This window comes from Procambarus clarkii, chromosome 54 (genome assembly GCF_040958095.1).
Source record: "Procambarus clarkii isolate CNS0578487 chromosome 54, FALCON_Pclarkii_2.0, whole genome shotgun sequence".
NCBI classification, from domain to species: domain Eukaryota; kingdom Metazoa; phylum Arthropoda; class Malacostraca; order Decapoda; family Cambaridae; genus Procambarus; species Procambarus clarkii.
The window spans coordinates 15945219-15972840 of NC_091203.1; the positions used below are offsets into that span (position 1 = coordinate 15945219).

The 27622-nt window shown below is 43.6% G+C and overlaps 1 protein-coding gene across 1 annotated transcript; it reads right to left on the reverse strand.

The window, feature by feature from the left end:
* Positions 1-15910: 15910 nt before the first annotated feature.
* LOC123771283 (regucalcin) lies at positions 15911-20852 on the reverse strand. Its single transcript, XM_045763763.2, has 8 exons — positions 20785-20852; positions 20273-20435; positions 19069-19290; positions 18383-18471; positions 17476-17590; positions 17174-17289; positions 16683-16819; positions 15911-16442 (listed from the first exon to the last, which is right to left on the reverse strand). The coding sequence occupies exons 2-8, from the start codon at positions 20433-20435 to the stop codon at positions 16361-16363; spliced, it is 924 nt and encodes a 307-aa protein (XP_045619719.1). The 5' UTR covers positions 20785-20852; the 3' UTR covers positions 15911-16360.
* Positions 20853-27622: the final 6770 nt, after the last annotated feature.

The following is a 27622-nucleotide window of genomic DNA, read 5'->3' on the forward strand; positions in this document are numbered from 1 at the left end:
CCCGGTACTCAATGTAAGAGGATAAGGGCAAGAAAATCCTACTAAATAAGCGAAACTGAGTTTCTAAAACAAATGAAACAGTTAATTGCCTCAAAAGTGAATTAGGTAGTCCAAGAATGTAGGCATACCTTGCCGAGTCTCTATAGGACATAAGCAAGTTTTTCGCACTGAAATTAATATGATACTTACAGAATTAGCGAACTTTTGTGCTCTGAAAAAGAAAGCTAATTCCCTACCAATGTAAATATCATCATCTCTGACCGACGTGTAGGGGTGCGAGGTGTCAACTGGTGACGAGAACTGCTGCTGAGGTCCCAATTCAGCAACTAAAGTTCGTGCGAGAGGAACTATGGCCCTCTTTATCCTCCTACCGTCAGATGGCAGAAGATTAGGTGCTCTTGACCCGGGGACAGACCACAGTACCAGGGTAACAATATGATGATCTGCCGAAAATATGAGAAATATCCTAGGGACAAAAGATGGTAAACACGAGTAATAACACGGAGGGAGAGATGACCAATTAAGAGAATGACTGAGGCCTACAGTCACCACGTAATCCAAAGTTGTCTCACCTTCACCATATGCTACTGTCGGAATGCACAATACACACAGCACCATATGAAAATAAAATTGAATATTGAAAATAGTGAAAAGTTACTTTACCAAAGCCAAATACGCTTACCACAAATTTACATTTGGTACCAGTACCTGAGTGAAGCTCCGTGGACAGGCTCCCACGTAATGTGACGGAAAAGCGTTGGTGTTCGGCTGTTTCAAAAGCTGTGGGCAGGGCCTCGTCACATAACAAAAAAAAAAGAGAAGTTTGTCCTTTCGTCTGTGGTAAGGTAATGGGAAGACACAAAACACAAGTATATAAACAATGAAATTTTAATTACTCTAGAAAACAAGACATGAATAAAGGCAATCTCATAAAATGCAGGACAAGTCAACAAACAAAACAACATGAATAATCACTGGCAATGAAAAGTTACTCTAAGACAAGTAAGTTATAGTGATAGCAATATAAATTAAAGAGGTGAGATGCTGGAATACTGGCTTCAAGCTGCCACCTCCCTTAGTACACGAAAGCCAAGGCTTAGTCTACTAGCGAGAGATGTCAACTCCAAGGAGCACAGAGATATTCTGACGAGTACAGCGTGCTGCTGCCCAGACGTCGACTTTTGGTGGTGGCGTGAGTGCAGGTGTGGCGAGACACCAGCCAATCAGCAACAGGCAGGCGGAGTATGAGCAGTTTGCTGGTTACGGCGGCTGTAGCAGGTGTTGGGGTGTGCATGGTACGATTTGCTTCCTGGGCAAAACGTTTGGCGATACTGGTGGACGTATCTTCTATATAGTATCTTGTACTTTAAAGACGTAATGATGTAGGGAAGAGCAGGCTCAATCTCTCTTGAAAGAGATTATCGTCACAGTATCCATATCCGTCTTTTGACGTCTGAGCGTTTAGAGGGTGAGGAAGTCTCTGCACGCTTATTGAGTAAGGTTAAGTCTCCTAGGTACTCTACCATGATGACTTGTATTCGCAGGGTAGATGGAACGGTCCTCACTAATACTGATGGGTTGGTGTGTTATGTTCGGGAGGAGTTGGAGGGTTTGTATAGAAAGGTGGAGTGTGTTTCAGTTGAGTGTGAGCATTTTCTTAGTTTTTGTCAAAATGTGTTGTCTGTTGAGGACAATGTGCCATTACTGAGCGAGTTTACGGATAGGGAGATTTGGGAGGTGGTTCGTGGGTTGGTGAATGGGAAGGCGCCAGGGTCTGATGGGTTGCCGGCGGAATTCTATAAGTGCTTCTGGGGGTGATTGGGTCGGACTTCTCAGAGGTGGTGCGGTATAGCCTGAGGCATGGTGTTATTAGTGGGTCACAGTCGTTTGGTATTATTCGCCTTCTGCCGAAATCTGGGGGATGTGCAGCTGCTCTCGAATTGGAGACCGTTGTCTCTCCTGAACCAGGACTATAAAATTCTTTCAAAGTTACTGGTGAATAGGCTTCGGTTAGTTTTGGGGAAGTGTATTTCTCCAGGGCAGTTTTGTGGTGTTCCGGGTAGGTCGACTGTCTACTGCAAAAATTTGATGATGGATATGATTTATTATCTTTCAGATAATGTTGTTCCATTGGTCATGGTAAATTTAGATTGGTCCAAAGCTTTGATAGGGTGGATTTGAGTTTTGTGCTTCAGGTGATGGAAAGGGTTGGGATTGGGCCGCAGTTTGTCTCTTGGATCAGAATGCTGTATAGGGATTGCAAGAGTAGTGTTTGTATTAACGGGGTGTTGAGTGCCCCCTTTTTTCTTGGGAGGTCGGTCCGGCAAGGTTGCCCCCTTTCTATGGTCCTGTTTATTCTGTTTCAGGAACCTCTGTATATGGCTTTGCGGTCCCATCATTCTCTTGTGCCGCCGCGTCTCCCGAATGGTTTGCTGGTACCCGTTGTAGGGTATGCGGACGAGACGACTGTGTTTGTCTCCACGGAGGAGTCAGCTCTTGTGGTGCAGGATGTACTGGCTCGGTTTCATCGGGCGACGGGGGCAGTGCTAAATCGGGAGAAATCTTTGTATGATGGGGCTTGGTGCCTGGGCTTCTCGGCCTTCGTGGGGGGGTTTTTGGTTCCCAGGTGTGGACTCGATTCGGACTCTTGGCATCCGGTGGTGTAAAACGTATTTGATGTCCTTGCAGGAGAACTGAGAGGCAGTCTCTAGAGGAGTTTGGGTTCAATTTCATGTTTGTATGGGAGGAGGTTGACTTTGTTTCAGAGGGGGCTGCTTCTTAACTGCAAGGTTCTATCCAAAGTTTGGTACATAGCACATACCTTTCCGTTGAGTCGGCAGTTTGCATTGGCCATCAATAAGGTTTTTTTCGATACTTGTGGGGTGGGAGGTATTGTCCGATACATAGGTCTATCCTTTTTTTGCCAAAATTGCAAGGTAGGATTGGATTGTTCGCTCTATACTATAAGGCGTTGGTAATATTTTTTGTCTCGTTTAGGAAGGGGCTCTTGGGGGGGGGGGGGACGGTGTGTTCTCTCTGGGATTATATTATTGTACGATGCGTGTAAATTCTCTGTTGCGGTTGCCTTTGTGTAGGGAGATTGCGCTTCTATCGCCTCCCTTTTATACTTGTGTAATTGATGTCCTCCGGAGGCTTTGTCGTGTGGAGGGGTTCTTGTTTTTTACGTGTCGGAGAGTGTATGAGGAATTGCGTCATTTTGTCGCCCCTGCTGTGGAAGACTCGTTTCCTCTTTTTGATTGGATGGTGGTGTGGCAATCGCTCCATTTGAAGTTTCTAGCTTCGTCGCAGAGGGAATTCCTGTACCGGTATTTACATGAGTCGATTGCGACAAACGAGCGGCTGCTGAGGTTGGGGATTAAGGATAGTGCTGGGTGTGACCTTTGTGGAGGGCTGGAGACTGCGTTTCATGTGTTTTATTTTTGCCCAGGTCGGGCGAGGTTGGTGGATTGGTTGACTGGGACGCTTGTGCGTTTTTATGCGTCAGCGTTCTGTATTTCCCCTTTACGCTTCTTGATGTTTCATGTTCAGGCTCCTTGTAGGAGGGTCCGCAATACTGTGCTTTTGGTTCTATCGGATTATCTTTATTGTGTGTGGGTTGGGAGGTGGGAGGGGTATACAGTGGATAGAACGTTGGGGTTTTTGGAAGGTCGGTTAGGTTACTCGAATTGGGAATTGGGAATGCATCTGCTGGTATGCATTCAAGATGCTCTGTTGGACAAATTTAAAATTGAAAGAATTTTCAGCAGGAATAGATGCAAAAACTTCCTGAGCTTTCCCCTTAAATTGTCCCTGCATAATGGCAACCCATTGATCCACAGGCCAATTCATGCTGACTTCTAACTTCTTAAAATGTAAAAGAATATTTCTGGGTCTTCCTCATTGAATTGAGGTAAATCTACATGTTTATTATACTTGGAAGAACTATTTAGTTCTCCCAAGTACTTAGGGAAGGATTGGGGGACCATTTTACTGATACTTATGTGCATTATGGATAGTATATGACGTTTTTTTTCGGGGGGGGGGGGTACTGGGATTGTAGTTTACTTTCGCTTTGTGGGTTTGCTGGACTCTGGGCTCCGTAGGTCGGTTGCCATGTGTCTTGGGTTTTCCTGGGTTTCAGGGACGTTGCTGGGTTATCATTTTGGGTTTTCTGGCTTTGTGTGGGTCGTTCTGGTTTCGTTGGGCCTCTGTTTTTTTTCCTCCTACTGGGGTGTTTGTACGTTTGTACTATACTCTCCAGGTGGAGGCTGTTAGTGTTCTGGGTTCCGCTTTGTTTAGATGTTGGTTGTTGGCATGTTGTCATGTGTAATGTGTAGCTGTGGGATTTATCTCCATTTGTATGTGTGTGTGTGTGTGTGTGTGTGTGTGTGTGCTGGGATTGCGTGCGACATGACCTGTTGTCCGTGTGCCTTCCTTTCCTCTTGTGATGGGTTTGTGTGACGGCACTTTGTGTGTCACTGCGTGGCAATATGATGGTATTGTGACTGGGTACCATACGGATGTTTGTGGTGCTATGATTTGGAACAGTTTAGGTGTGTATGGGTTTGTTTGAGGTATGGTTTCCTGGATTCCTTACATGACCTGTCCCAGTGATATGCTTCCCTGGTTTCCCAGTTTATGGGTGGTACAGGTACTTACGTGTATATGTGTATTTTACGGGGTGCTGTGCCCCCCCCCCCCCACCCTGTTACATTGTTTCCGGTTGAGAGGACTTTGTTATATAGTTAACTAGTTTTATCAACTAGTTTTATTAATGCTTTCTCCGGGTTCGGAGTGTAATGTATGTGTGTTTCATGTTGGATTCTTGGGTCCTTTTTATTATGCCCTGCCATAATACATATGTGGCCTTTGAAATAAAATGTGTTCCGATTTACTTGAGTGGGTGCCTTATCATTTGTGCATTTATTCTGTTCCCTTTATACTATTCATGTCCAATGTTTGGGTGGTGTGTGATAGCTCTGTATTGCTGGGGTTTGGATGTATATTTATATTTATGACGACTTTATAAAACAAAAAATATTGGCTATTACGTGTTGTAACTCAACTGTGTGAATTAAAACTGAATAATATTTGTATTCGCTTATGCTGTATTACATTGTTAATTTATTATTGTCATTTTTGTATATTGCTTTTCTTTCTGTTTATACGTTTTTGTACTTAGTCCTTGTTTTTGTATTATGTGTCCGGCCTTTTGGTCTGTATGCATTTTGTGTGTTGTTTAGTGAGGCGTTTTGGGAAATGTTTTCAGTGGGTTAAATGTTACTAATGTTTTCAAGTGTTTTATGGGTTTTGTATATGGTTAAGTGGATGGATATATGCCTTCCCCTTGGTTTGTGTTCATTTATGTTCCCCGTCGTATGCCTTTATTCGTCAGTACTGCAATTTTCCTTCTGTGCTGAGGGGTGGGTTGTTTAATCACCTGTTTTTGTGTTGGTTGTTACAATTTTATTATGAGTCATGTGAGTGCTATCTAACTCACTGTGTACTGGTGCTTTGGTAACTGTTTTTATATTATATTTATGTGTTTTATAAATAAAAGAAAAAAATTATGCTTCGTAACTGCAGGAGGTACAATTACACCCCCGATAACGAGTGCAAACGCCGGGGAGGACCCTCAAACGTCCGTCCCCTACGCTGCCTATGGCACGACTTTGAGAGTCAACAGTAACAGAGCCAGGACTCAAGGTTATGTTGGGTGCGTTGTGTATTAGAGCCGATTCAATAAGACGGCGTCTGTGTAGAGGCAGGAAAGATTATTTTGGAGGAAGACCAATCAATAGGATGATTAGAATCCCTAACATGACAGAAGAGAGCATTGTTTTTTGTCAGCAGACTTAATACTTCTTCTGTGTTCAGTAAGTGTACGGCCAGTTTCACCAAAGTATTGGAGAGGACAAGGCAAACAGGAAATAGAGAAGAAATCAGCAGTATTAGAAGCAGGAGGAGGAACAGTGTGGACTAGATTGCTACGAAGTGTGTTAGTTTGTCGAAGGGCGAGCTTTGTCAAGAGGACGAAAGGTATTAGTAAAAGTTTTGAGTTCAGATATGAAGGGAAGGCAGAGCACATTCGTCATCGTCCCTTCACTTTCTAGTGTGTGGTTTGGTCAACAAGATGAACAGGTACGTAAGTGCTTTTGTAACTGCTTCGTGAATCTGGTCCCAGGTTGGTTTGCCTTAAGCCTGGCTTTCTAAACCATTACTGATCTGAATGTCAAAATGGGTTTCAGTACACCATTTTCCCTGCTTTTGTTTTACCTTAAGTTCTTTGAGCTTAGAGAAAATGTTGGTTGAATAACATTTTTCTACACACTATTCACTGGAAAATAACTGGCAATAAAGGATTTAAAAAAAAAGGAAAATATGAATCTCAATACCTACATCTAAGATCCTAGTTATAATTCGTCCACTGGAAAAGGTCCTAACTAATAAGGTAGTTACCTAACTGGCATCGGTCAGCTATAATCCCTAGGTTAAATGACAAATCTTAAGTTTAATGAGTGCTAACTTTAACCATTCCATTCAGAACATTTCGGAGTTGGGGAATCCTAGAATGACTCACAACACCACTGTTTTTACAGTTATGTTTGCTGCTCCATCAGTTGTTGCTTCCTTGCATTCATCCCAATTTTTTTGCATTTTCCAGTTTTCACCCCTTCCCTTTCTGGCTCGTTGTGGTCGTGAGGGGGCTTGGTAGGCGGCTGCCGGAGTGTGATGCTCCATGGAGCATTCCTCGCTCCTTTTGAAGCCTTATGCTCCTGCTGCTCTCTTCCTAAACAATGCCGGATGTCTTTTGCTTTTTCATGCGTTAATTTTTTCTCCCCCCCCCACCCCTCTTCTTCTTTCTAATTGTCATTTCCTGTCGATCTTTTGCCAGTCTTGATTATTCTTTAGGACATATTATGTTTTGATACCCGGGTGTTTGGGGAGGCACACTCTCACCAGACGAACTGTGGTACCTAACGTCGTACGCAAGGGGCTGCTTTTGTTGGCAATCCTCCTTTCGTTGCTGAACCCGATCTTGTCAGACTGAAGTTTCTTAAGGTGGCGATTGTGGGGCGTATACTCACGATGCACCCCTGGGGGGCACCAGCTTGTCTCTTGTTTGGTGTCCTATCCTCTAATTGTGACTCTATGGTGGGTACAGAGGCATATTCGTGAATGAAAGTTTTACCTGTCATTTTCATGTCACTGAATACTGTTCCTCTTATGACTTCTAAGGCTCGTGGGGTGGGCAATCAAGCCCCCGAGTTAGACTGTGTTTGAAGATTAGGCTCTGTAGCCCCCGCTACATTGGGCCCCGACCTTGCTCCTCCTTTGGCCCTCCTGACTACCCACCTCCGCTCTCCTGCTACCTCTGTGGTAGAGTCGAGATCCAAGCCAACCGTGGTGACAACCTCGTCCTCTGGCACGGCTCAGTCTCTCATTGTGACTACTGCTTCCTTTAACCCCTCTCTCTCTGGTGGTTCTCAACGCTGTCCCCGCCACAGTCACACTAGCATGATTCATTCCCATACTAATACGTACCATGCCTTGTTTGGTCCTGATTCGTGGGCTAAATACTTTTATCTCCACCATCTGGATTCTACACCTGACGATTTCTCTCTTCATAAACTCCTTGTTGATTCGGTAGATGCTTCTGTTACTTTTAACCCCACTCGTTTGCATCCTGCTCTCGCACAAGACAGCACATATATGACTTAATGCTTATAGTCATTATTTTACTTATGAATTAGTACATATGTGGTATATTCACAGTTATATTTTTTCAAGGCCCAAACTCTTCCTTACGTACCAATTTACATCTCACAGTACCCGTCCATCGCCGTAGACAGCAGAAAAGTCGTGATTGGTTCAATTATAATGAAAATTGTAGTTTTCAGGTCACACATGGGTAGTGAAATTTACCTGCTATTATCCATGCTCTTAGAATATTACAGATCAGCTACATCCTATTAAAGGTTCGTAATTTTGTTTTGAGAAATATTAGTTATTCTTAGTAAATTATAAATAAGCACTATAAATTATTACATAGAATAATAGTGCGTCACCAATCAACAGTATATACACTAGTCTGTGCTTTAAAACTTTAAGAAATGTACTGTAAGAACATCAACAAAAAACGATGTTACGTTGGAATGTCTATGGGGTAAACTACTGCAAATAGGATAGTATGGTGTCTTATTACCTTCTGTAGGATGGGTATAGGGTCCACTACCACCTGTTAGGTGGGTAAGGGGTCCATACCACTTGAAGGATGTGTCTGGGCCCACTAACTACCCATAGGATAGGTATGGGGTCCACTACCGCCTACTGCATGGGTATATGGTCCACTACCACACACGGGATGTGTATGGCGTCTACTACCGCCTGCAGGATGGGTATGGGGTCCACTACTGCCCACAGGATGAGTATGGAGGGTCCACTACCGCCCACAGATTGGGTATTGGATCCATTACCGACCACAATATGCTTATGGAGTCAAGTACCGCCCACAGGATAGGTATGGGGTCCACTTCCGCCCACAGGGTGGGTTTGGGGACCACTATCACCCATAGGATGGGTATGGGGTCCACTACCACCCACAGGATACTTATTTGATCCACAACACCCACAGGGTGGGTGTGGGGTTCACTACCTACAGGATGGCTATGGGGTCATTACCACCCACCGCATGGGTATGGGGGTCCACTTCCTCCCGCAGGATGGGTATGCGGTCCACTACCACCCACAGGATGGGTATGGGGTCCAATACCACCCCACAAGATGGGTATGGGGTCCACTACCATCCACAGGATGGGTAGTGCCCTCCCCCCATATCCACCCTGTGGATATGGGGGGGAGGCCACTACTACCCACAGTATGGGTATGAGGTCACTATACCACCCACAGGATGGGCATGGGGTCCACTACCGCCCAAAAGATTGGTATGGGGTGCACGACTGCCCACCGGATGGGTATGGGGTTCACTACCACCCACAGGATAAGTATGGTGGTCCACTACCACCTACAAGATGGGTGTGGGGTCTAATATTATCTACAATATGGGTATGGGGTTTACTACCATCCACAGGATGGATATGGTGTCCACTACCACCCACAAGATGGGTATGGGGTCCACTATCATCCACAGGATGGGTATGGGGTCCACTAGCACCCACAAGATGGGGTATTGGGTCCACTCGCACCCACAGGATGGGTATGATGTCCAATACTTGCCACAAGATTGGTATGGGGTCCACTACCGCAAACAGGATGGGCATGGGGTCTACTATCACCAACAGGATAAGTATATTGGGTCCACTCCCTTCCACAGGATGGGTGTGGGGTCCATTATCACTCATGGGCTGGGGTATGGGGGCAACTACAGCTCACGAGATGGGGTATGGGGTCAACTACAGCTCAAGGATAGATATAAATTCCACTACATCCCACGGGGTGGTGGTGTTGGGAGTGGTGGTGGTGTTGGGAGTGGTTGGGAGTTACAAGTAGAATGTTGGATTTCAAGAAAGAACAAGTATATACTATGGCTAAAGCACTAATACGCACAGCGTTTTGGGCAAGATCTGGGAAAACCTTAAAAACTAAGACTTAGGACTAATTGAGATCAACAGCATGAACTGAACTGACATATGTTGACATTTAGGAGTTAAGGTAAGTTACAATTCAGTTTCTTTCTTTATTATGCACCCCATACCCATCCCGCGGGCGGTGGTGTAAAGGATTACAGAGGCACATAATCGGTTCAGGAACTGAACCCTCTAGTTAGTTTAGCTAAGCAAATAACAATCTTTTGACGATAGTTACACAATTATTAATGTTTTATATACATGTACACATACTCATACATACATGTACATATATATACATATAATATATATACATACATACACATACATATTCAATCACCTACACAAATACACACATCAATAATCTTTTGAATCACAAGTGATTCAACAAGAGTCTCACAACAGTCACAACCCAGCAATCCCAGAGGGGAGTGGGGAACTCCAGTCCAGCAACTCAGGAACCCCAGGGGGGAATGCAACACCCCAGCCCACCACCCAATAGGGCCCTCCCCCCTATCCCCCAACACAAACCCTTCCTTGCCCCTGCACAATGCCCATCATGAAACCCAAATCCTCCCCCTCCCCTTACCCCAAGTATCGCCTGCTTTCCCAGCCCATGGTCTTCTTCCTGCCCCAAGCAGGCCTGAGCAAGACCAAAGCCCTCTATCCCCCACTCCACCTCCCCCCAAACCCCTGTCAACTACACTGCAGGAGGGCGTGCCCTCTCCCCAAGCAATCCCTGCCCCCCTCACCCCCAGGACTTCTTCCTGCCTCAAGCAGGCCTGAGGAAGACCTAAGCCCTCCATCCCCCACTGCACTTTCCCCTGAATCATTGGAGATTTCACCCATGGAAAGATAGACTGGAAGAATGGGGACCCACATGGTGGTGCAGATACGTGGTGAGCTAAACTCTTGGAAGTGGCAACAAGGCACTTTCTGAGCCAGCATGTCAAGGAACCCACAAGAGTGAGAGTCAATGATGAACCAGCTAGACTCGACTTTATATTCACCCTGAATGAGTCAGAAATAAGGAAAGTCAAAGTTGAAGCCCCCATAGGAATGAATGACCACAGTATTCTGACTTTTGAGTACTTGGTGGAGGTAGGGATAACCTATCTAAGGATGGGATCAGAGGGAAAAAGACTGAATTACCGAAGAGGAAAATATGACGAGATGAGGAACTTCCTCAGGGAAATACCATGGGAAACAGAACTTAGAGACAAGAATGTGCAGGTCATGATGGATTTTGTCACCCAGAAGTGCCGGGAAGCTGCAGACAGGTTTATCTCCGTCCAAAAGGAGAAAAACGAAAAATATCAGAAAAACCCATGGTTCAACCAGGAATGCAAGGTAGCGAAGCAACTGAGTAAAAGAACATGAAGAAACTACAGAAATAATAGAACACCAGAGAGCAGGGAGAGATACCAGAGGGCCAGAAATGAGTACCTCAGAGTGAGAAGGGAAGCAGAGAGACAGTTTAAAAATGACATAGCGAGTATAGCCAAGACCCAACTAAAGCTGCTCCACAGCCGCATCAGGAGGAAAACAGCAGTGAAGGAACAAGTGATGAAGCTGCGAAAAGGGGAGAACAAATACACAGAGGATGACAAGGAGGTGTGTGAAGAACTCAACAAGAGATTCCAGGAGGTCTTCCCAATAGAACAAGGAGAAGCCCCCTGCACTAAATGAGGAGGCAGCACCCAAACAGCCTTGGAGGAATTTGACCTCACCAGTGATGAGGTCAAAAGGTGTCTGCTGGAGCTGGATGTGACAAAGGCTGTTGGGCCTGACAGAATGTCACCATGGATACTAAAGGAAGGTGCAGAAGCACTAAGTGTGCCACTCTCTATGGTGTATAACAGGTCACTGGAAACAGGAGACTTACCAGAAAGTTGCAAGACAGCTAACGTAGTCCCAATATACAAGAAAGGTGACAGGCAAGAGGCACTGAACTACAGGCCAGTTTCCTTATCTTGTATACCATGCAAGGTGATGGAGAAGATCGTGAGGAAAAGGCTCATAGAGCATCTGGAAGGAAATAACTTTGTAACGCATCACCAACATGGGTTCAGGGATGATAAATCGTGCCCCACAGACTTAATAGAATTTTATGACCAGACAACAAAAATTAGGCAGGAAAGAGAAGGGTGGGCCGACTGCATTTTCCTGGGCTGCCAGAAAGCCTTTGACACAGTACCCCATAAAAGGCTGTTAAAAAAGTTGGAGCAACAGGCAGGAGTAAAAGGGAAGGTGCTCCAGTGGATAAGGGAGTACTTAAGCAATAGGAAACAGCGAGTAACGGTGAGAGGGGAGACATCAGAGTGGCGAGATGTCACTAGCGGAGTCCCACAGGGCTCAGTACTTGGACCCATCCTGTTTCTAATATATGTAAACGATCTTCCGGAGGGTATAGACTCATTCCTCTCAATGTTTGCTGATGGCAGAGTTGTGGAATGAGCTGGCTAGAGGGTGGACAGGATGGGGTGAATGGGATAGGGGAGAATGGTGGATAGCGGCAGGTAGATGGATAGACGATAGGGGAAAGGGGAGGGGAGGGGTGGTGGAGGGAAGGAATAGGTAGGTAGGGAGCCTTGAAAGGATGTAGGAGATAGATGGATAGATGAGGTTGGTGTGGGGTGGTGAAGGCTAGGAGATAGAGAAGGGGGGATTGGTAAGAGGTGGGATGATGGTGGGCTGGAATAGGGGAGATAGAATAGAGATAGGGATGATTGCTAGGGACGGGATGAAGGGGAAGGTGTTAGGAGGGATCGGAATGGTTGATAATAATAAAGAGCAAGTAAAAAAATGGATGAAATGAAAGAGGTACTAGAGAGGAGAAAGAAAAGGGGTTGAATAGAATAGGGTGAAGGCTGAAAGAGAGACGCAGATGAGAAAGGGACGGCCAGGGATAGGGAACCGTAGAACATGAGCGAAAGGGCAGAGGGATAGACCGAAAAGGGATTACCCGAGGCGCTAGTTAGCGTATAAATTAATAGGGGAATCATCCAAGGATAGGAGGAGTTAGATATACTAAGGCAGGATAGGAAGGAATAGATGTTGGAAATTTCCAACACTAATACAACACTGTTGCATTATTATTAATTATTACTAAATCTACTAATCACTGTAGTAATTAAAATTAAACCAAACGTAGAGTTCACATGTACTAATAATTACATCGGTACAATAAGGCTAGAATTCTTACGTCACCAGACGCCAGTATTGCGTCAGATTCCATTATAATAAACACAACTATATCCAGTGTGTCTGAGAATTGAGTTTGATTCTCTATAAAACAACGGTGTTCTGTGTGATAATTATTTACAGATAAACTGATCCCCAACTAATGCCAAATAGAGCGTTTATAGTTATAACTGTTATCTGGTAATAAATTTAACATCACGCGTGAATGCCCTGGAGAGACTTTAATTCATCTCCATTGCTTGTTTACCATCGTAAAACGGGCAAATAATAATATTTAACTCCTCTGAATAATAAACCCGTCCTTATCTGAGCATTTCAATCACAACTGTGAGAAATAATATTATTCGTAGTAAATAATTTGTGTATCAAATGCGGGACGCGGAGCGGGGCAGGGGAGACGCGAGTACACGAGGCGACGCCATGAGAGAGAGACGCCATTACCCAAGCGGCCAGGGTGGACGCCACCAAGAGCGCAAGACGAAAGTCGCCACTGTGAGGTGTGAAGAACCTTTGCAGACAACATCTTAGCTGGTGTCAGTGTCATTTATACGTCGTGTTGAATTGTCAAGAGATTTAATTTGACATTCAGCCAGGAACCTGTTAATTTGTTCCGTGTAGCACAACGTGACCGGCCAGAGAAGCGCGTCAACATCTAGGCAAGGCACGACACCACGTGTTCGTTACTACGACGCCTGAACCTAGGACGCGAACTTCGGCAAGCTTTAACTTACACAGTGCCCTGTGTAAGTTTCACTTACACAGTGAACTTGGTATGTTCACTTCAAATTAGCTAAGTACCTTTATTCCCATTTGATGCATCATTTTGGAGGGGGTTATAGCGGGGTAGCTTGTCGTCACGCAGAGCGACTATAAAAACCCACAGGTTATTATCTGTCTCCATTCTCTAATTTAATTTTCTTGAACATAGATGTCTAGCAGCTTAATATGTTGCTACTGAATATAATTTGATTTGCAGCGTGTGTGAAGAATTCCCCGAACTGTCATTTCCCGTGTTAATCATCTCCCAGTGTTCCATGATGAGTTCAGGAGATTCCGAGGATGAATCATAATCGATGTCTTGGAAAACGTCTTCAAGCTAAGACCCCTTTCCGTATTCCTTAAATTACATTATCTGTAGTATTATTCATGCGGAGCACTGTTTTCTGGATTAACATGTGTTTATTATAATTATTAATTTCTCATGTTCATAATCTATGTTCTTATTGGTGATTGTTTCTATTGATTCTATAATTGGTCATAGGATTAGATTATTGCATAATGAACTGGTGCACGAACCACACTAGTTCCTGGACATATATGAAGTTCCAGTAATACCCCCCCAATGTAGGTGTTTGAGGCTTAGATTCAGTTAAATTATACAGCCCATTAATTATATAAGTGATCATATTCTCTAGTATTTTATCCATAGTTACTGGTTCATCTAGGAATTTTCTAATGATCATATTTTCTTAGTTTCCCTCTTTACTATAAAAGCGGGTGGTCCTTCGTAATAGAATTTCATTACATTAATATTTAAATAAATAGAGTCAAGCCCCAAATGTCCCACAATAGAAAAGCTCGGCTAGATCTGTGCTTTTGTGAGTGACAAAAAGAGGTGTGAAGAGACATAGTTGAGGATAAGGAGACCATGAAAGATAGAAGGAAATGGGGACAGGCAAAGTGGAGGCACGCGAGCTCAGGAGGACGTGGTTTGGCTGCTAGAGGAAGGAAAACTTGGAGGAGGAGGGAGGATGGAAGGTATTTGAGAGGCAGCATTGAATATATATTTTTCCCGGAGAGTTTTATTTAAAGACTGAAAAACCTCACGTGTATGGAATTCGATAAGAGTACCTAGGTTCGCCAGCTCTCACTACGTTAGAGTTGACGAAACACCTCCAGCATCTAGGTGACGAGTCCATAATAATGGAATTTGAAGATGAAAAAGGGATGCTGGGTGAGCATCACTGGGGGAAGGGGTGAAGATGACTGTAGCCAGAAGAAAAATAGGGATTTGTGAAAACAGCTAAAATATTACTATGGCAAAGCTAAGATAAATAAATTAAACGCCTATTTTTCTTATTGTTTTCTTATTCTGTCCGATAATATATTGCTCTGAAGAATAGTCCTGTATCCCTCGGTATACAGGGACACATTCTGCCGGTACACAGAGAGGACACAACCCCTAGTATATGGTGCCTCTATCCACCAGTACACAGTGATGCTCTCCTTCAGTATCTAGGTAGGAGGAAGGGTTGAGGAGGCAGGAAGAGATAAGAAGACAGGGAAGCTGGAGAGGTCATCCTTCACAGGTTAAGTCACGGAATCTTTTTATAAGAAAAGACTGTTTTTTACTGAGAGCCTAAACAGGTACCGAGAAAAGACTACACCTATCACTACAACTGCTCTCAATTAACCCCTCAACTGCGCATCACATCCTGGGACGTTTGACCAGTGGTGGCCATCACGTCCAGAATTATTTTAGGGATTCCACTGAAATTTGAATCTCCCGCGGTTACACATGGCTTCCTCAGTACACAGACGCCATCTTGGAAAAGATCGTTAGTATGCTGCCATGGCTTCAACCCAGAAGTTTAATACACAACGCTGCAGCCTCGTGTATAAAATCATATATCCCACAATACCTTGATGCTCAGTTTCAGAAAATACTCAATGATATATATACCGAAGCTTTACACACGTTCTCGTAAAAATTGGACAAGAATCACGTATAATTGAGAAGAAAGGTAAAATTCCTTTATTTTTAATGCAATCCAGGATACAAGAAATTCATAAGTTGGCGTTGTGAAGGATGTGGTGCGGTCTAGCGTCAAGGAGGTCGTCCTGGAACACCGGGTGAAAGATACTGAAGCATTATGAAGTATACTGAAGCATTCTGAACGATACTAAAGTATTCTGAAGGATACTGAATCATTCTGAAGGATTCTGAAAAATTCTGAAGGATACTGAAGCCTTCTGAAGGATACTGAAGCATTCTGAAGGATACTGAAGCCTTCTGAAGGATACTGAAGCATTCTGAAGGATACTGAAGCATTCTGAAGGATACTGAAGCATTCTGAAGGATACTGAAGCATTCTGAAGGATACTGAAACATTCTGAAGGATACTGAAGCATATTATTATATTATATTATATTATATTATATTATATTATATTATATTATATTATATATTCTGAAGGATATTGAAGCATTCTGAAGGATACTGAAGCATTCTGAAGGATACTGAAGCTTTCTGAAGGATACTGAAGCATTCTGAAAGATACAGAAGCTCTCTGAAGGATATTGAAGCTTTCTGAAGGATACTGAAGTTTTCCGAAGGATATTGAAGCTTTTTGAAGGATACTGAAGTTTTCTGAAGGATATTGAAGCTTTCTGAAGGATATTGAAGTTTTCTGAAGGATACTGAAGCATTCTGAAGGTTGACTGATATATGTCGACGGTGAGGGTTGCAATGTGTAGTGTTCGTGCGGAGCAACACCGTAAAGATGGCGACGAAGAATGTTGTTACCTCAGCTCATCTTGTAAATGGTGGCAAAAAGGTTGCCATCGCTCTACTGCTTCTTGCGAGGCCCTGTAGGCAGGTCTACGGTGCAAGCGTTGGCAGGGAATCCCTTCACTCCGAGACCTGTAACTCTGATTACAAAACACTCAAAGTTAATTTGCGGTTAACAGTTAACACGTTAACTGAGGACAACGTAAATATAAAGTCACTCTGAAGACAGTCTATTTGAACTCTTCCTAATTTTGCACTATATAACAGCGACCTTGTGAGTACAAAAGGCTGTGAGGTGAGCCATATTATTGCTCTCTCACTCCTCACAACCACTGTTCCTCTGTGAACTTCCTCCCTTCCCTCACAATGGGGGATCTCACCTGTAGACAGGAGCATTCCCACAGGTGACGAAGAGCTGGTCGAGGTCGGGTCCTCCCCAGGAAACTGAGGTAGTGTCAAGGCTTGGTATGTTCACTACCCTCAAGATATCTCCGTTACTTGGGTCTATGTTGAACACCTGTGGGGGAAAGATCAAAACATATGTACTTACGTATACATACCTGAATACCTGTGGGAGGAACAATACATCTGTAAGATGAAGATTTTTCCTCGTGGCGCCCCCCCCCCCCTTTCCTTGGTAAGGTTAATTGCCTGTTATGCCACATTTAATTTCGCATGTCTAACGAAATTTTTCCGAAATTAGCAAATGGACTTTTTAGATAATATGCAGTAAACAGAAGTATCACTGGGAAAACTCTGAACCATAGTCAAAAAGTGAGTTACATTCTGCATAAGTTTTAATGAATTTAGTAGATTATGGCTGAGGAGACTGCAGTTACCCATTGTGCCACCCACTGTGCCACCTACCCACCGTGCCCACGCCGTAGCCGGGGACCCAGATGTTGCCGTCCGTGTCAATGGTCATGCCATCAGGCTGAGCCGGGCTGAGTCCTGCCTCTTGGAAATCGAACACAACACGACGACCGCCTTAAAAAAAAACACATTACGACACATGTAAACAAATACATGCATGCATGCATGAGTGTATGTTTTTACATGCACTCGATAAGCGTGTAGGTGAACAGACACACGCATGGCGAGTCTACGAAACGCACACTATTCAAATATGTTTTTCAACATCAAGTTCGATTACTAAACGGCTCAGAATCGTACTCAGCGCTCCGGTGGAAAGATCGAAGTCGAAGGCGTTGACCTTGTACTCGAGCGTGTCGTTGTAGTACATTGTTGAGTTGTCCTCGGTCCATGCCAGCCCGTTGCTGAGGGTCACCTGCTGGAGCACCAGGGAGGTCAGCCTCCAGGGGGTAGTTAGTGTGGACGGAAAGGGAGTTCTTCAGGTGGGACAGTGGTGGGGTGGAATGATGCAGCCCGTGCTCTCAAAATAATGTCGCTTTTCGCTCGTATGGCCAAAAACTTGTGTAATTTGGAATGAAATCGGCTCACGAATGTGATGTACTGTCCCGTTTTCTGTGAGTCCTCCAGCTTAGTCTGTTAGGTTAAGAGAGGACACTTTCAATTAACGTTTTTCATGACGTTTTAAAACTTCAGGAGAATTTCCTGCCCTCCTACATTACCAGAGGACACATAACTTACTGTTTTGGAAAAAAAAAATCCCAAATTTATTTTCCATTTTTTAATTTTCAAATTACGCCACTTTTCGGCCATACGAGCAAACGGCTAAATTCAGACGAAATTTCTAAGAGGACAAGTTGGTGAGGAGGTAGTGAGGTGGAATGGTGAGAGGTGGAGAGAATGAGGAGTTGAGAGAAAGTAATGGTGAGTCGACGATGGTGTCGTTGATGGTGAGGAACGACATTGCTTAATTAATGGGGGCAACGAGGCAGAGGAGTTGCTGTAGGTATGAATGGTAAGGAGGGAAAGTAAGGTTGTAGGTGAGGGAACTGTTGTGAGAGAAACATTCCACCAAACAATCAAAGTAACAAAAGTATTGCTTAAGACTGACCAACATGGAGTCGAGAGAGAGAAAACGCTTCGTACCTGACAATAAAAAACACGTTTTATACCTGTAACAGTCCCACATGACGTGACCTCCAGCACTGACCTTCTCGACGACCTTGGTGATGGTTCGGTCGGTGTCGAGGCGGTAGAGGTTGCCCATGTGGTCAGGATCCTCTGCTGTGCTCATGGTTCCTGCCGAAACCATGTGGTTATTGATCACCTGCGCTCTCGCAAAACTTTTCTTGCCATGTTCACTGTTTTGGTTTCAAATAGAATTCAACAGCTATCCTAGCGCATTATAGCCGTTCTCACCCACCTATAGTGCATGTTCCTCCTGTTCTCTCCCACCTGTAGTGCCATGTTCCACCTGTTCTCTCCCACCTATAGTGTCATGTTCCACCTGTTCTCTCCCACCTATAGTGCCATGTTCCACCTGTTCTCACCTACCTATAGTGCCATGTTCCACCTGTTCTCTCCCACCTGCAGTGCCATGTTCCTCCTGTTCTCTCCCTCCTATCGTTCCATGTTCCACCTGTTCTCTCCCACCTGCAGTGCCATGTTCCACCTGTTCTCTCCCACCTGCAGTGCCATGTTCCTCCTGTTCTCTCCCTCCTATCGTTCCATGTTCCACCTGTTCTCTCCCACCTGCAGTGCCATGTTCCTCCTGTTCTCTCCCTCCTATCGTTCCATGTTCCACCTGTTCTCTCCAACCTATAATGCCAGATTCCACCTGTTCTCTCCCACCTATAGTGCCATGTTCCACCTGCTCTCTTCCACCTGTCTACTCACCCGCAAAGAGCCTGCCGAGGGTGTCGCACTTGCCATCGTTGAAGCGGTTGTCCGGGAGGTCCTGCTCGACGGTGGCCAGGAGGCGGAGGTCGTCGGCGGTGACGGACAGGTCCTGGGTGGGGTCGGGCCAGGTCACAGCCACCAGGCTCAAACCAACACTGACGACGAAGGTATGAGCCGGTCCAGTCTTGTGAGGCACCACCATCGTCACGGGGCCGCCTTCTGCAGGAGGGACATGGGCGCCGGGGTGTATAGGTAATATCGATTATATGTTCAGTTTAATCTATTGCATTCTTCATATAGCGGCTTAGTCACAGAAAGCTCGTAATACAGCTGTTTTAGCCAAACTAAACAGTTTGGTTAAACAGTATGAACCCAAAGCAGCCCATTTAACCTATCGAGTACGATGCGTAGAAAACTTCAATATTACGGGGCTCTTGTGTTTTTGCCTCTACGTAGCAAATTTAACGAATCGATCAAATCCGTAACAAAATTTGCAACGTATTAGGTGATGGGACGTCTTTGATTAAGGACAGGTTGATTAAGAGCTTCGAGAGAACTGCATTTCTTTTCTTAGTCATGCAATCATTCCCGGTGTTAGTGCCTTTTGCTCGTTAGGTCAAAGACGTGTTCTCCCACACTTGGAGTTTCTTCATACAGATAATTAAGATCAAGGTCAAGATTGTATCCATCAGTTATTTAATTGCTACGACAGATAAGGTAATTATGCTACGAGAAAGGGGAAGTGAATGGGTGTGATTATGTTGCCATAAGGCATACGGAAAATTGCCAGATGATTGGAAGAGTAATCACGCTTTTTTGTATATGTAAATAAAAGTGAATGTAGCACATTAGTACATGTACGACCCAGCAAGGCGTTTGTCTACTTAGCGTAATGGGAACATTTATGGTAGAATAGTGTGTGAACGAGAATAGAAATAAATTTAGAAAGTGGAGAACGAAGTGGTTTTCATAGTGGACGAGGCATTTGTATTGAGACACCTGCATGCTGTAGGTGAGGCCTGTGTGGAACCTGGCGAGGGTACGCGTCCCAGTGTGCTTGTGTTGTGGCGGAAGTTGTTGTTGTTATAGATTCAGCTACTGGGAACAACAAGTTCCAAGTAGAACGGGCTATGGTGAGCCCGTAGTGGACTTATCTGGCACAGGAGCGGGGCTGTAACTGTGTGGCGGAAGGTGTACTCACCTATATGAAGCTTGGTGTGAGTATCGGTCTCTGGATGGTACCGCCTCACCAGCTGCTCGAAGAAGTCCACAAAGTAGAGTGCCTGGTCCTCCACTGACCAGTGAGGCCCCTCACCGAAACCAATTGTGCCTGTCACTGGCTCCACTTTGTAATCTTCCGACATCTGTCACGAGGAGTATGAGAGGTGAGTCAGATATCTACGAGCAAGTAGGGTGAGAGGTCAGTCAGATATGTACGAGCAAGTAGTGTGAGAGGTGAGTCAGATATCTACGAGCAAGTAGTGTGAGAAGTGAGCCAGACAGCAACCACAAAATGTTTAAATCGTGTGAATCTGTCTGACAAATTAACACCAGATAAACAAAATAATAAAGTCAATGTCCCTCCCATTGTTATTTCAAACTCTTCTGATGATTTTACCAACATTTATTCACTCCCATTATGACTTAGGCTCTATACCCCTACAAACATCCACAGAAATTCAACGTAAATATTAAACATTGTAAATATCGAACCTTGTTGAGGTGTTTCACAGGTCTAGACGAGTCGCCAGGGAACGTCGAAATGATACCATGGAAAGCCAGACTGCATTTATATACAAACAACTCCACCCACTCTCCTCACCCTCCCCCCCCCCTCACTTCCCACGTGAGTTTCCACCAACCACTGGTGTCAAAATAACTTAATTTATGGCATTATCTCCAGTGCGAATGAGTCACGCAAAAAATCATATCTAAAGTTGTCACCTATGATATCATAGCTGCGTGACATCTTCGACATATTTGATAGGAACAGATAAGAATGTGTCTGTTATCATTTGATAGTCTCTGGGCAGCATTATCTCTCCCAAGGAATGGTGATAGGGAGCTAGGTGTGAATTTCACACCTGGTCTATATCCACTTGGACTGGTCGATATACAGCAAAAGTCTCGTTTTTTGCAGTAGGCCGGTGTTTGATCCCTGTTAGTCCGAAGTGTTTGGGCACTGTTCCTTCTCTCTGTCCTCATATCCCAGCTTCTTGTCTCTCATACCACTTCCAAGAGCTATGTAATCATAATAGCATCTCACCTCACACCTTAGAGAGTAACATTTAAGTAGTACAGATCAACGTTTTCACGTTGTCTGTCAATCAGACTATTACCAGGGAGAGAACAGCTGACAATTTCCCACAAACCCTCCTTATGTTGCTCCCAGACCTTTGTTAATGTCAACATAGACCCCCTCATATTCCTCCCAGACCCTGGCTTTTACAACATGAACATTCTAACATAAACTATGACAAGTAGAAGGTTAATTACTCTACAGTCTGAGGATTTATTGTGTATAAACAATTCCTCTAGCTTTCCATACCTCGCGATTTGAAATTAAGTTACAGCCTAACTCCCTGAATACTGCTAAGAGGTCATCCTTCTGTATGAGATAATGGTCGAAACTAACTCACTCACTCACCCACTCACTCACTCACTCACTCACTCACTCACTCACTCACTCACTCACTCAATCTCTCTCTCTTTCTCTCTCTCTCTCTGTCTCTCTGTTTCTCTGCCTCTCTGCCTCTCTGTCTCTCTCTCTCTCTCTCTCTCTCTCTCTCTCTCTCTCTCTCTCTCTCTCTCTCTCTCTCTCTCTCTCTCTCTCTCTCTCTCTCTCTCACTCACTCACTCACTCACTCACTCAATCTCTCTCTCTTTCTCTCTCTCTCTCTGTCTCTCTGTCTCTCTGTTTCTCTGCCTCTCTGTCTCTCTCTCTCTCTCTCTCTCTCTCTCTCTCTCTCTCTCTCTCTCTCTCTCTCTGTCTCTCTCTCTCTCTCTCTCTCTCTCTATCTCTATCTCTATCTCTCTCTCTCTCTCTCTCTCTCTCTCTCTCTCTCTCTCTATCTCTATCTCTATCTCTCTCTCTCTCTCTCTCTCTCTCTCTCTCTCTCTCTCTCTCTCTCTCTCTCTCTCTCTCTCTCTCTCTCTCTCTCTCTCTGGTCTTTTAAAAGCCCCGGCTCTGTGCAGCGTGTCCCTGGCTACAATGTTCATGATCATTACAATTCACTACCTGGAGGGGTGGAGAAGGATAGGCCTAACGTGACAGCTGTGTGTGGTGTTGGTGGTGAGGGTGGATGTGGTGGTGGAGAGAGGTGGAAATGGTGGTAGTGGGGATGCTGGTGGTGATAGTGACGACAGTGTCCAGCGACACGAGTGAGGCTGGTGAGGGGTTTAGGCTAGTCAAGAGCAGCTCATCACAGGATCTAACAAACCCGGAAGAGTGAGAATGAGATAGAACAGGATAGTGAGGTAGGGAGTGAGTGAGTGAGGGGGGGAAAAGGGCAATGAGAGAATGAGAGTAGGGATGAAGGGAGAGGAAGGAGGAAAGAAGGAATGGAACACAGATACCCGGAACAACCACAGAGCTCCTTCTCTCTGTGATATAAGAACCAGCACCACACTATGTGGGATTTGCAACAACAGGAAACGCATATAGGTCAAGCTAGCTGCACTTTAAGCTCTGTACAGCTCTAGCTTGTCATTGGTGTTACACCCTTACGTGAACCTCTACAGTTTCTAACCTCTATGACTCTAACTAGTTGATGGCTCTTTTCCATCAAAAATGGGAGAGAGGTGCATCTATTTGATATATAACTAGGACTGATGTTTTTTGTTCTCCAAAAATAAATAATGATTGATCACAATGTCTCATCTACCCAGGCTCAGCTAATCGCCCTAATAATAAATCTAGAATTCGTAGAAGGAATTAAGCATAAGGGAAAGCAGTGATTTAATGAGGATTCAAGAGATTAATTTCTCCATACTGATGGAAAATATCAGTTGAAACTTGACGGGCATTTGATGAAATCAATCAAGCCGAGAAAACATGAATAAAGCGATTATGATCAGATTCCAATAGATCCAGTGGAAGAACAGACAAGCTGAGAGATTAACGTATTATAGATCATATTGAATTCTGCATCGTCATTTTTGCAACTGAAGTCTGCAACCCCCCCCCCCCCCCACTTCCCTCCTAGACTACTCACCAGAACAGAGCCTTGCAACGTGGTAAATTTACTCAAGAGGCCGGAAGAGTTGGACAGTTAATCTGTGAGGCTGTGCACGATGCAATTGCAGTTGATTTTGTGCACATTGGTCTTCCCTGTGGGCGTCGTGGAATCTGATACATTATGGCTCCGTCTCTGCTACAATAAGACTCCGTCTCTGCTACAATAAGACTCCGTCTCTGATACAATAAGACTCCGTCTCTGATTCAATAAGACTCCGTCTCTGCTACAATAAGACTCCGTCTCTGATACAATAAGACTCCGTCTCTGATACAATAAGACTCCGTCTCTGATTCAATAAGACTCCGTCTCTGATACAATAAGACTCCGTCTCTGATACAATAAGACTCCGTCTCTGATACAATAAGACTCCGTCTCTGATACAATAAGACTCCGTCTCTGATACAATAAGACTCCGTCTCTGATACAATAAGACTCCGTCTCTGATACAATAAGACTCCGTCTCTGCTACAATAAGACTCCGTCTCTGCTACAATAAGACTCCGTCTCTGATGCAATAAGACTCCTTCTCTGATAGAGTACAAGGCTCTGATTCTGGTGCAAGTATTAGTGGAGACTCGGGACTGGAACAGCAGACGGAGAGAAACAGTGTACTACACCATTTGGACCCCATCCCCCTCGACCACATTACTGTTCATCAGAGACTTTGGGTTGCTTAGAAACGTTACATGTGAGCACAGTAATAAAATCACTTAATTATTTTATGCTGGGAAGACATTTTTCCCTGCACCTGCAAGATAGCGTGAACTTGTGTGGACGTGGTGAATGTCGCTATCTTTGCTCAGTTATCTGTTCACTTGAGATAGCCAAGTAAGTGTTAGTTACTAGTGGGTACAAGTGACCGGATAAACAATTGTCCTCAGCGGCAGCAATGGTCTATTGCTGTCTATTGTACCCCAGACACTCCTGCGTCTGTGTTCAAGAGACTGGATTAACAAGCATAGCTATACTTCTGGATACAAGTGCCAGGATGAACAAATCCAGTTGAATTTGGATTTAAGTATTAGGATGAACAATTACAGCTGGTTTTCCTCTATTTGAAGGCGCTGTACATTTTGCTATTGGAAGATGTTGTATTTGCTGATATTTCCAGCTGCTATTGTACATGATATACTGTGTGTATAGCAGTACATACTGCTATACACGCTTTCTCTTCCTAATTGGTTTTCAACCTTACTCATCTTCGTGATGTCACCCGTCCACTTAGGGGGGTCAAAAGACGTTGTGTGCTGATGATGTCTACTATGTCAGATGTAAATAGTAAATAGTTGTGTATATGATATCAGTGATCGGACTCTGTACGATTTGTTGGTCATTCCCATTACTAGAACCACTGCTACAGCAAATTATTCACTTCAAACGCAAAAAGGACTTAATCCGAACGCAGCGTCATTCGGATTAAGTCTCAAAAATCCTCACAAATCAACAAATCATTTACTCACTGTGCCAGCCAGCTGATAATTACCGAGATCTGACCACTGTATAATGAGGTAGTGTACAACAACTCTTCCCTAATGTCTCACGTTGCATCTCTAATAAGTAAACAATCCAATGGACCATTAGTATTTGCAACCACAATCATTTCCTTTCGAAGGCTGAACTATGGAGTTTTTTGGGATATATATTTTTATTTTGGCTATGGAGCGCGTATAATTATCCTGCGCCCCGAGGAAAATACGCCCTGCGTGACGAGAAGGGCTTCATAAATTACCAGGGAGGTGGGTGGAGGAGGGAAGGCTACACAGGTGTCTTCCTGCCAGGGCTGGGGTTGGCCCCGTGGGGCCCCTGCAAGACGAATCACCTGTCAACACTTGCCCCTTCTCCGATGCTTCCCCTCTTCCTCCTCCTCCTCCTCCTCTTCCCCCTGTACTACTCCTTCCTTATCCAAATCTTGTTTTTCCTCTTCCTCCTTCTGCAGTTCACCTTCCATATCCAAGTCTTCTTCCTCATGCTTCACTTCTTCCTCCCTAACCTTGTCTTATTATTCCTTATTACTAGGCCAATTCTTATACTTTCTTGCTAATATTTATACATATTTTTTATTTATTTCTTTCTCCCATTTCTGTTATATTTTCTTCAAATCAAAGTAAGCTGTTTTACGTAACGTTTCCTACAGCTTTAATTTTTTAATTGCTATATTTCCTCATAATCTCAACATTTGTTCACAATTGTGTCTATTCAGCAGAGAATTGTTCACAAAAGAGACAGTGTTTACCGATTGGCTTATCCCACAGGTAAGGACATATATGCCTAAGACGTGTACGCCAAGGCAGGCATATATATATATATATATATATTGGTGTATACTGGCAGCAGGTTTTCTTTCAAACATGTTTCATTGAATATGACCGCATATTCTGTATTTATTATTTTCTGGTTTAGGGCTTCTATCCCTCTAACTATTTTCTTAGCATCAGGGCTTAATTGGAATAGGAGTTCTCCAAAACTCATTTTCGTACTTTTAAGGTGAAGAAAAGAAGTGATTTACTATAGAGTGTATTACACTTATTTGTATAATTTGCACGACGTTTCGAACCTCCATGGTTCATTCTCAAGTGAACAGATCTTACAATACTAGTTGATTTTATACCCGCATTAGGTCAGGTGATAATACAATGAAGGTGAAAAACATGGGGGGATATATAAGGGATAAACATAGGGGCTGCAGAAGGCTTATTGGCCCATACGAGGCATCTCCTATCTAAACACAAAGATTAATCCAGTGTAATTGGCCTGTTATGTTGGACATTGTCTTCTGTGTTGGCATCGATATGTTCTTGTCTTGTCCTTACTATATATATATATATATATATATATATATATATATATATATATATATATATATATATATATATATATATATATATATATATATATATATATATATATATATATATATATATATATATATATATATATATATATATATATATATATATATATATCACTAAGAACTCTTTGACCCGGCCAGGATTCGAACCCATGCCGTCCAGGATCACCCCTAAACGTACACAGTACCGTGACCACCGCACCAATGATCGTCTAACGATCGTCTAGACGATCATTGGTGCGGTGTTCACGGTACTGTGTACGTACGTACGTTCTTAGTGATATATGGCTTGCGCGTTCATGCAGCTTTCTCACATATATATATATATATATATATATATATATATATATATATATATATATATATATATATATATATATATATATATATATATATATATATATATATTAGTATATTTTGGTAGCAGTCTTTCCTGTAGACATATATTATTAAATATGACCGAAAAAGTAAGATTAATAATTCTAACACGAATTTTCTCAATCTTTCGTACATTTCTTTTCACTGTTGGAGGTAATTCAAAAATCAATTCTCCAAAATTCATTTTTATTTCTAGTCTGACGCGACACGAGCGCGTTTCGTAAAAATTATTACATTTTCAAAGACTTTAGTTTACAAATACACAACTGAATGGAACTTATACATCTCCGATTTTGTTTATATCTACATTTGAGTGAGGTGGATGGGGTGAGGTGGCATTAATAGGGTATTAATTTCATCAACACAAGACAGAACAAGAGGTGGCATTAATAGGGTATTAATTTCATCAACACAAGACAGAACACGAAACAATGGGTATTGAAATGGAAGTGATTGTAGAAAGCCTATTGGTCCATATTTCTTGATGCTTCTATATTGGAGCGGAGTCTTGTGGTGGGTAGAATATAGTTGTGCATTAATTGGCTGTTGATTGCTGGTGTTGACTTCTTAATGTGTAGTGCCTCGCAAACGTCAAGCCGCCTGCTATCGCTGTATCTATCGATGATTTCTGTGTTGTTTACTAGGATTTCTCTGGCGATGGTTTGGTTGTGGGAAGCGATTATATGTTCCTTAATGGAGCCCGGTTGTTTATGCATCGTTAAACGCCTAGAAAGAGATGTTGTTGTCTTGCCTATATACTGGCTTTTTTGGAGCTTACAGTCCCCAAGAGGGCATTTGAAGGCATAGACGACGTTGGTCTCTTTTAAAGTGTTCTGCTTTGTGTCTGGAGAGTTTCTCATGAGTAGGCTAGCCGTTTTTCTGGTTTTATGGTAAATCGTCAGTTGTATCCTCTGATTTTTGTCCCTCTGTTCGCATTTGTGTTCCTCACGTGTGCCCCAAAGAATGAGGTGATTTGGTAAAATGCTATGCCCAAGATTACTATCCGAGTGCCGGTGGTGGGGTGGTTCAAATAGCCTCGGCTATCACCTCATTATGTCTGGTCGTGATGGTCAAGTGGATTAAGGCG

Bases quoted from the DNA above. Each gene is read 5' to 3' on its own strand.
- LOC123771283 (XM_045763763.2), bottom strand. From the start codon at position 20,435: ATGTCGGAAGATTACAAAGTGGAGCCAGTGACAGGCACAATTGGTTTC. The intron at 19,291-20,272 runs GTGAGTACACCT...TCCCTCCTGCAG, and splicing joins TCACACCAAGCTTCATATAG to AAGGCGGCCCCGTGACGATG. The intron at 17,290-17,475 runs GTACGATTCTGA...TTTTTTTTTAAG, and splicing joins TCTTTCCACCGGAGCGCTGA to GCGGTCGTCGTGTTGTGTTC.